Source organism: Limulus polyphemus, unplaced genomic scaffold (assembly GCF_000517525.1).
Source record: "Limulus polyphemus unplaced genomic scaffold, Limulus_polyphemus-2.1.2 Scaffold206, whole genome shotgun sequence".
NCBI lineage: Eukaryota > Metazoa > Arthropoda > Merostomata > Xiphosura > Limulidae > Limulus > Limulus polyphemus.
In genome coordinates, this window is record NW_013665816.1 from 481,214 (window position 1) to 492,125 (window position 10,912).

Consider the following 10,912-nt stretch of genomic DNA (forward strand, 5'->3'; position numbering starts at 1 on the left):
CATGTTAAACTTATATTAAAGTTTTTCTTCATTACCCATTTAAGCCGTCTCCAGCCATTATTAGTCTCAAAGTGGGTTCCTCGTCATCGAATTTGAATACACTGGTGTTGTGATGTGTAAACAGTAGACGGACTACATACACTGGTGTTCTGAAGTTTAAACAGTAGACGGACTGCATACACTGGTGTTGTGATGTGTAAACAGTAGACGGACTGCATACACTGGTGTTGTGATGTGTAAACAGTAGACGGACTACATACACTGGTGTTGTGATGTGTAAACAGTAGACGGACTGCATGCACTGGTGTTGTGATGTGTAAACAGTAGGTGGACTACATACACTGATGTTGTGATGTGTAAACAGTAGACTGACTACATACACTGGTGTTGTGAAGTGTAAACAGTATACGGACTACATACACTGGTGTTGTGATGTGTAAACAGTAGACGGACTGCATGCACTGGTGTTGGGATGTGTAAACAGTAGACGGACTACATACACTGGTGTTGTGAAGTGTAAACAGTAGACGGACTACATACACTGGTGTTGTGATGTATAAACAGTAGACGGACCGCGTATACTGGTGTTGTGAAGTGTAAACACTAGACGGACTGCGTATACTGGTGTTGTGATGTGTAAACAGTAGACGGACTGCATACACTGGTGTTGTGATGTATAAACAGTAGGCGGACTACATACACTGGTGTTGTGATGTGTAAACAGTAGACGGACTACATACACTGGTGTTGTGATGTGTAAACAGTAGACGGACTACGTATACTGGTGTTGTGATGTGTAAACAGTAGGCGGGCTGCATACACTGGTGTTGTGATGTGTAAACAGTAGACGAACTACATACACTGGTGTTGTGATGTATAAACAGTATACGGACTGTATACACTGGTGTTGTGATGTGTAAACAGTAGACGGACTGCATGCACTGGTGTTGTGAAGTGTAAACAGTAGACGGACTGCATACACTGGTGTTGTGATGTATAAACAGTAGGCGGACTACATACACTGGTGTTGTGATGTGCAAACAGTAGACGGACTACATACACTGGTGTTGTGAACTGTAAACAGTAGACGGACTACATACACTGGTGTTGTGATGTGTAAACAGTAGACGGACTACATACACTGGTGTTGTGATGTATAAACAGTAGACGGACTGCATACACTGGTGTTGTGATGTGTAAACAGTAGACGGACTACATACACTGGTGTTGTGAGTTTAAACAGTAGACGGACTGCATACACTGGTGTTGTGATATGTAAACAGCAGACGGACTGCATACACTGGTGTTGTGATGTGTAAACAGTAGACGGACTGCATACACTGGTGTTGTGATGTGTAAACAGTAGATGGACTGCATACACCGGTGTCTAAAAATCCAACTTCTTACAGCTAGCTTGAGCTCACTCTTGTTTGGTATTAGAGTCTTTGATTATCGATTGCATGGTTTATTGGCACCTTACGATCAACTGGTTTTTAGCGGTGTGTAAGTTAAGAAATAATGTGTTTTTGCAAGTTGTTCGATACTGATTTGTTAGGAAATAGTGGCATAATTGTACAAGTTTTTCACTCATTTTATCGCAGTAAATAAAGAAAATTTCAGAGTGACACTTTAACATAGAATAGAGAATAACAAATGATATTGTAGGTGATATGTATTACAAACTTAGCATACAAAGTACTAAAAACGTTCCCTAATGGGTCAGCGGCAATTTTACTCTAATCATGCACTTAACAATCTCCTAGATGGTTCATTTCAAATTTAAATACGTTTTAGAGATATTGAATGAGCTGGCTAAACGATGTGGGGGTCTATGGTTCGATCTCGTGCCGGATCTCATTCTGACACACTTGATGGCACACTCTGAAAGATCAAACTGCAGTGATCACCGTGTTTATTCACGTGTACTATTTATTCCCTTTAAAATACAACAGTAACAAAACAAAATTCTATATTTCTGAAAAAATAAGAAATAATATTTATCAGCATTGATAGGAAACAGTGGCAAAAACATCAGGCAAAAAGAAAAGAAAAAAGTCTCTCTTGAAACCATAGCATTTGTATAGTAAATGGCTGATTACTAAGTTTGACTTACCCAGCAGCATTCACCTTATGAAATACATTAATAGAGCTACTCGGTCGTGCCATCTAGTGGTAATAATAAGAAATGTTTATTACACATGAAAGTTGTCCAAAGAAAGACTAGCATTGAAAATTACAAAATTTCAAGTTCCATTAGATATCACATAAAGCTTTCAACACATGATATTTTAAGTGAATGTGAGAACTTATCATCCTTTAATGAACAAAAATATTTTAAACCTTATTTCTCTGTTGACGTGTTTGAAACTTTGAGAAAATAACTAACTTTATTATTTTTCTATATTTTCGCATGTTATATGTTTCCAACCCAGTCAAATAAGCTAGGCTTAACTTTTATTATTAACAGGTGTTATAACATACTTAACTCTTCTTTATTTATTTCAATGACACTTAAATAAAGAATATTACCGGTGATATTTATAACAAGTTTAGCATACAAAACACTAAATGGTGTCCCCCAGTGGGCCAGCGGTAAGTTTACTGACTTGCGTGGAGGACATAGCATGGATAGTGTATTGTCTTGAAACATACAAATAGTTTTTAGCGCCATCTGTTTAATAAAGAATAAAGTACACACGAGCTCTTATGTTTTTCCAGGAACAAACAATTTATTTATATTAAAGGGAAAATAAATGTATTAAAGCGATTGTCTTATGACAAATCATAAACATATTTATATACCAGAACGTTATCATATTACATATATATATTATAGTTATACGACTCCAACCACTGGAATCATGTTTGATTTATTAATTGCCGAACTTGTCCGATACTGATTTTGTTAGAAGATATAGTGGCATGATTGCACAAGTTGCCCACTCATATTATCTCAGTAAATAAAGGGTAAATTTCAGAGGGACACTTTAGCATATGGTAGAGGGAAAACAGTCAACAATAAAACAGAATTTTACTCGTCTGCACTCTTTTATATACAAGTTTTATTTAGACTTGCTAATCTTCAAGCTTTGGATAATTTTGAAATTACCATTAACTTTATACGCAATATAGAATTGTTGACCAGGAAACCTACGACGTAACAATGAATATGTGCAGTCGATCGCATGATTTATTGGTACCTTACGATCAAGTGATTTTTCACTTGAACGACATCTTATGCATACAATGTCCATAATTTTGAAATGCAAACAAAATAGAAAGTAACCTTATATATACTCTTAACTAAAAATATAAACCTGTGTAGTAACAATATGATATGTTAACCACACGATTACGCTTAAGTTTGTGTTTGTATTCTTACTACAACGTTGCATGATGGGCAACTGGATTCTATTTACCGCAGGGAATTGATCCCCGAATTTTAGAGTTGTAAGTCCGTAAACTTACTGCTGGCCCACTAGAGGACTCACAATTAGGTAGAAATAAAGATATAATCTGTTATATGATACGTAAACTTGGTATCAAAGCTTTGCGAACGATAAATAATTTGTCGTTTATCAATTTCGCTCAATTAAATATTAGGTTAAGTCTTAGACACAGTTACAGTATCATAAAGATATTGAAAATGAGTGCACGTTAGAGCACGCAACATTGTGTGATAAAATATGCTACGTACTGGTAATGTGCTGAAAAGAAAGTATAAAAATGCAATATAGGCTAACTCGGAGGTAGGCCAGGTTTCTCTACTTACGTTAAAAATAGCATTTAATAACCTGATCTAAATAACTAAAACATTTTCCCCTGACAAGAATAACTCACACAGTGGACCGTGTGACTTCCACCAACTGCATCTGCGATGCAGTTCACCCGTTAAAACATATTTCAATGACTACATGCAATGCCACCTGTTGGAGTAATTATCGACACTATCTACACGGTTGAACCGTCAACAACACCTGAAGAGGGCAACAAAAAATATAACTACTCATAATGGCTCAAGACGAAAACAACAGAATTATTTCTATGACTTCCTACAATTCTTGATTTTAGCACTAGGTAAAAGAAGAAAATTCATACTTATTTAATGAATTTCATATTGGTACTTTTTAAAGTAAAGATTTTAAATAAAATCTAAAACTACACTTTATCTTTAGAATGAGTCCGACTATGTACTGCTAAATAATTTGTTATACTGCTTTTCGAGAAAGTTACGGATCGTTCTGAAATATTCGCTGATAAAAGCGTTAGTTTTTACCACAAAAAATAATGAAGAAACAGTCAAATTAAGTATTATTTCAAAGTTTTAAATTTTCATATCTACGTGTCTTTCATATTTTGTGACTTGAATTTGAAGAACGTTTTGTGAAAATCAAAGTTCACAACTGGGTCATATCCTATCATTCGAGTTCTTTTTTTATCGACCTACATCAAGTCTCATATCTTCTTGTACTGTATATTTCTTCGAGACTGCTGAAGGCATACAGGAAGTTAAATAAAAGTGAGACGTTTGAAAACGTGTTGGTAATAATAGACCATTGACCTACCTTTATCCCCTTATTTTTGTGATCTATGACCTAACTCATCTCGTAAAACGAGTGGAACGTTGCTCACTGTATTCGGCGACCCAAAAATATATTCGTGACGGGAAGTAAAGGTCTCCACTTCAGGGGATGATGTTGAGTAGTTGCTAATGATACAGATCATTCAGTCTCCAAATCCTGTTTCTTGCAGAAGTATTTTGTGCAACTAGGTGTTTCCTGTACAAGCGTCTTTTGCACCTAAGCTTTAAAGCTAAGCTGTAGTAGCCATGCCAAGAGTAAGTTACCAGTGTTTAGAATAGATAGATAAATAATCTGACAATTTTAAAATAAACGTTGATGGGTCTTTAGTTCAAATAACTTAGTAACTTTTTTTTACATAGCTTGTTTGGGACCTTTTGAAAGCCAACCGAGACATTAATGAACTATAAACATTGTGTTTCAAGCCGTCAAGGAAGGTAACGTCAGTAAAATTCATTTTCTTAGTATACGTATACAGCTACTTTTATATTAATATGTCATAAACTTTTAATGTAATAATGAGAGATGTGACTTATTAGACTGATCCTTCCTCATATTATGTAGAGATACCTGAAAAATCTGGACAGGCCTGACAAAGGTATACGTTAGTTGAATTTAGTGAGCTATCTTGTGATAGGACTGTTTGTACCACTTACGCTTGGATATGCTAATGAAGTAAACCTCTTGTGTCTCGAACTGTTATTTGGTTTATATCGGCGCAGAGCTTTGATTTCTCTCAAGTTTGTGAGAATCAAACAGAAGTATGCCACTTTCGTTATCCTAACAGATTTTTATAGGGTTTGCACTATAAAGCTAACCCAAAAATGTATTCTTGGAAGTTAAAACTAGGAAAAGTGGTAAATTTGTTTTGCATTTGCTTTAGGTTCACTCACTCATGTATGTTCACATTGATAACGGAGATGATTCTGCATCAGAAAGTGTAAATGAAGCTTTCTATGTTTTTTTTTATTTTTTTTGTGTGTGTATGTGTAGATAGTGCTCGTGGTTGGCATCTACTCGTGTCTCATTATAGCAGCGGATGTCGTCAATACCGTTGGAAAGCGATCCATACAGAAACGAGGAGCTAGCAGGAGTTTATCTGGGCCCGCTGGCGCATGGTGGAAAGAATGGTACCAGCAATACATTCAGGGCGTTACTCTACCTTCAGTAGTACCGAAATCTCCTGCCCCAAGACCATTATTTCAACAACCCATTCCACCTCCTTCAAGACCATCATTTCAGCGTCCCACCACATCTCCTCCAAGAGTACCCGTTCTTACCCCACCTTTATCAATTCAACGTCCCATCCACCCTACTCTAAGACCAAATATGCAACGTCCGATCCCACCTCTTTCAAGACCACCGATTCAGAGCCCCACCCTACCACCTCCACGACAACCATTTCAGCGTCCCACACCATCTCCTTCAAAACCACCAGTTCAACATCCATCCCCACCTCCAACGCTACCAACTCAGCGTCCTGTTCTATCTCCTTCAAGACCACCATCTCAAAGTCCCGTTTTGCCTACTCAAAAACAGTCAGAAGAAAGACCATTACCTTTCCCTCCTTCACCAAGTCCAGTTAAAAATGTTAAATCATATTCACTTGGGCCCCCTCAGTTTATAAAACGGCCTGACCGACCCTTACCAGACGGTGAGATGCCGCCATGTGCTGTATCTGGAGAAAATTTTTGTATTATTACTGATGATTACCCCGAGTAAGTTCCACACTTATGTTTTCACTCATCCTTTCATTTCTAGCATTTTCGTTGATTTTGTTTTCAGTCATAGACATTCAACATCTTAAAATTACACTCTGAGAAAAGAGACAAGCAACAAGTAACTGTAATTGTGGGGACATCGATAGAGAAGTGGATTTTTGTGAGCACAATAATTCAAAAACGTTTAATTTTAGGGATGTAAATTGTTATATAAATCGATTAAAGCGTTTTTATAAGAATTCCCGATACTTTAAAATTGACAAATAGAATGGGTTAATTTTAATATCTTTAAAGTCTTAGATATAATGGGTTAATTTTAATATCTTTAAAGTCTTAGATATAATGGGCAGTTTAGAGGTCAAAAATATAAAGGAGTTGTCTCGGGTCACAAGAATAAGAAATGATGGTAGATAACGACATATCAATTGTCACTAAATGTCCTTAGAAAAAGTTACTTCAAGATAAAATTACATTTAGTCTATTTATAATAAAATGTCACTTTAATAAACTTCTCAGCATTTACTTGAAAGTGATTTAACGACTAGTATAACATTCTAGATACAATCAGTGTCTCATCATATAGAAAAGTCAGTTTATTCAATCTTTGAATGCTAAACATCTTTCTATTCCTAAGGTTGGAATTTACATATACTTTATCACACAAGTATTTTATACGATATATTCGAACACGTAAGATGTTTTCATTCAATTGTATTGTGCCTTTAATAGCTAATCACTGACTACCATGAAAACTGGATTTTGTTTTCAATTTTTACAACTAGGTTTCAAATATACAATGAAACTGATATTTTTTTCTTATATTTAAACAAATCTTAACAATTACTGTAACACATGGCCTAGTACTATTTGTTAAAACCAACAAGTAGTATGGTAGCCTCTTTTTAGGAACTTAGATAGTACCAACTATATTTAAAAAGTTCATTAGGCTAAGCTCTCAATGAATCACATTTTCCGAGGTCATTAGGCTTAGCTCCCAGTGTTTCAGAATTTTATTCATTTCTACTCTCAGAAATTGAGTTAAATGTTTCATTAGGTTTAATTGATTAAATCTGTGTATTCGAACTCACCAGGTTTAGCGCTCAAAAAGTGGTGTTTTGGGGTTTACTAAGCAAAATAAGCTCTGAGTGATTGGCGTTTTCATAATTTATTAGGCTTATCTCCAACTGAGAATGAATTCAAAATTATTTTATATAGTTTTTTTTTATGCTACTTCAATGTTATTTTAATATTACTACTAGTTGTTATCAAACATACTGTTGGCGTGATCGTGTTTTGTAGTCACTATGAGAAAAACTTTGATACTGGATAGGTGAAGTGAAGAAAAGTGTCATTGGCCACAATTCAGTTCTTCACATTATATAGTCAGCTTATCTCTCTTTGATTAACTTGTGTTTAGGGTTACTGATGAGGAGTGGAATTCTCGGTAACTAGTATAATCCAATAACACACGTTGATCAAAGTGCAGATTGAACTGGACCTTTCTTGGACTTCGAAATTAAATAATTTTCGGAATACTAAAGTTATTTATTATTTACTGGTTGTTAACGTTAAGTAGAGAGTTTTTCATTTAATTCAATTAAATGACAATTAATATAAGATACTTCTTTAACCGAATCAATGCAAGAAAATTTCTTTTATTTGCAGAGACTTGGTAAAGGATATAATAGATAACGATTTGGAAAAAGTTCGAACTCTTTATGAGGAACTTCAAACAGTCGGTGATCCAGAACTTTTCACAAACCACTTGTATGACAGTGCTGCCGCCAGGGGCACATACGCTTGTGAGACAGAAACTGGTTTTATGAGACCTGGATGGGCACATAATGAAGTGTCTGAGGAGTGGATGGTCATAATAAATACTGATATTTTCCCTCAAAAAATTCGTATAGAAACATGCAAGTAAGTTTTCATTCTTTATTTTGCAATACAAATTTTCTTTGTATTCAAGGTCACTCTTCTTAACCATTCAAAACTGTAGTTTGGTGTTTCAGTATATTACCAATAGGTAGAAAATTCGATAATCTGACTATGGCGCCATCTGTTAGAATAGAATATAGTAGACCTAAATAGCCACAATATATATATATATATATATACATATTTTAAATTATAATAAATAATTAAAAACAATGTTTTATATTTACACAATAAAAACTTTATTGAAGCCGTACGGCTTCCACTTTAAAATAGAAATATCGCTCTTCACGCACATGTTTCGACGTGATTTACGTCATCCTCAGGAGTAACAGTTTTATATCATTAAATATCAGAGAAACATCAGAAATAATGAAATATATAAAAAAAAACAAGTATTGAATAGAGACGAAGAACCAGCAAGTCAATACATTGATATATGGCGATATATGTTATAATTTTTTATTTAATTTTATTTTTTCCAATTACACCAAGGACAAGAGGAAAATATAAAATAGTCTTGTAAGTTACTCCTAATGATGACGTAAATCCCGTCGAAACATGTACGTGTAGAGTGATATTTGTATTTTAAAGTGGAAGCTGTACGGCTTCAATAAAGTTTTTATTGTGTAAATATAAAACATTGTTTGTAATTATTTATTATAATTAAAACAAAAATTTAAACACAAGTGCCGGTAGTGCATATTCTTCTAATCATTTTAGAAATTAAATTATATGTGAATATACAGTGTGTGTGTGTGTAAGTTTTAATTATTTGTGCTCATAAAAGTATGAAAATTCGACCTACTCGCTTTCATTCTAAAAAAGACCAATATGAAGCTAAGTAGCATGAATTTAAAAATAAATTAGATCATATGTTGTGCCTCAATAATAGGATTAATTAAAATATAACATCTTGATAATCATCGTGCTGTTAGTTAAAAAAAAAAGCGTATGAATAAGTGAGTTGTTTATGTCAATAGTTAATATGACCAACTTAACAATGTACAGTGAGTTTGTTGTTAAGCGCAAAGCTATGCAATGGTCTATCTGCGCTGTGCGTTATAAGCCTCCAGACTTGCCGCTGAGCCACTAGGTGACACAAAACGTACAAAAAGCCTCAATGTTCTTGTTGCTGTTACTTGTCACTTTCCTCCACAAAAACCTATAGAGTTTCTTAGCTTTAACTGCTCCCTTCGTAAAGATGTTCTTGTACTGTTACTTGTCACTTTCCTCCACAAAACATATAGATAGTTTCTTAGCTTTAACTGCTCCCTTCGTAAATTTGTACTTGTTGCTGTTACTTGTCACTTTCCTCAAAAACCTATAGAAAGCTCCTTAGCTTTAACTGCTCCCTTCGTAAAGATGTCCTTGTTGCTGTTACTTGTCACTTTCCTCCACAAAACATATAGAGAGTTTCTTAGCTTTAACTGATCCCTTTGTAAAAACATAAATATTTACAAGAGAAAAAAACTAAAATGAACGTGTATATTTAGGTTTGTATTGATAAGCTATGCGAATCTTATAGGAGTTAAAGACTGTTGTTCTAATGTGTTTTGCAAGCAGCCATCTGCTAACATAATCGGTTTTAATGTTGAAAATGATATTTAATATGTATATATATTACACTTAAGAAGATATTTTTGCAGTTTCATTTAAGTATAGATTTAGGATTAACCTAAATCTTCTAAACTGGCTGGACCTCATGAGGTATTATTCAAATTGCAGCTGGAAATATCGATTCAATGCATCCTAATCAGTAAAGGATTTAGTTTTCTTTTGACTTTAAGTGCTTCTAATCAATCAGATTATTGGCTTCGTCAATTTATAAGTTACGATTTATTCCTGATTTATATAACATAATAAATTGAACAGAGTTTGTTTGCTCATGCTCACAAAATAATTGTTAATATGCTTAGAGTATCCTTACACTGACTGAGTGATTTAACCAAAAGATAAATATGTGTTCAAACGAACTACTTTTCTGGTTGTTTTTTTAACACCTCGCTCTTTGACTTATCTTTGTGTGGCCCAGTAGTTAGTCTGTCGGACTGCGAATCTAAGGTTTCTTGGTTCGCATCCCGTTACCGCTAATAACAATCGTGCTCCGGACTTTGGAGCCGTGGGTGCGTTATAAAAGTAACGATCAAATCCCACTATTCGATCTGACAAGAATAGGTCAAGGATTGATGAGATAGGTGGTGTTAAGTAGTTGCCTTCCCTCTAGTCTATTACTTCAAAATTAGGGACAACTAGCGCAGATAGCCTTTGTGTCGCTTTCAACAAAAACAAAAGCACTTTTACCACTTCACTGTTTGGGTTGACTTTGTTTTGTTGCTTCATTTTCCATCGTCTCATTTGTACGTCTTTGGTTCAAGTAATGTCGCGATCGTTTTGTGCTTGAAATGTTATGTAATATTTTATAACCACAACACAGCACAATTCGAAGATCAATAAAGTATATCCATTAAGTTAATAGTTGCCCAAGCTAAAGGAATCGAGACTGGTACATATATGTATGTGTGTGTGTGTGTGTGTGTGCATAACAGCAAAGGTATCCCCGCTACGCGCGATATTTACTTCATTGGCTTAACGATGATAACAGAACGTAGGCAATGGGCTATTTGCGCTCTACCCACCGCGAGTATCGAAATCCGATGTTTAGCTCACATCCTT

The 10,912-nt window shown here is 34.9% G+C and overlaps 1 protein-coding gene across 1 annotated transcript in view; it reads left to right on the forward strand.

Annotated features, from left to right (window-relative positions):
* Positions 1 to 4,828: 4,828 nt before the first annotated feature.
* LOC106478379 (neurotrophin 1-like) overlaps positions 4,829 to 10,912 on the forward strand; it is a 13,171-nt gene continuing 7,087 nt past the window's right edge. The window contains exons 1-3 of the mRNA XM_013938923.1: positions 4,829 to 4,837; positions 5,574 to 6,298; positions 7,967 to 8,221. Coding sequence (XP_013794377.1) covers positions 4,829 to 4,837; positions 5,574 to 6,298; positions 7,967 to 8,221 — 989 coding nt within the window. The remainder of the gene's footprint in view (positions 4,838 to 5,573; positions 6,299 to 7,966; positions 8,222 to 10,912) is intronic.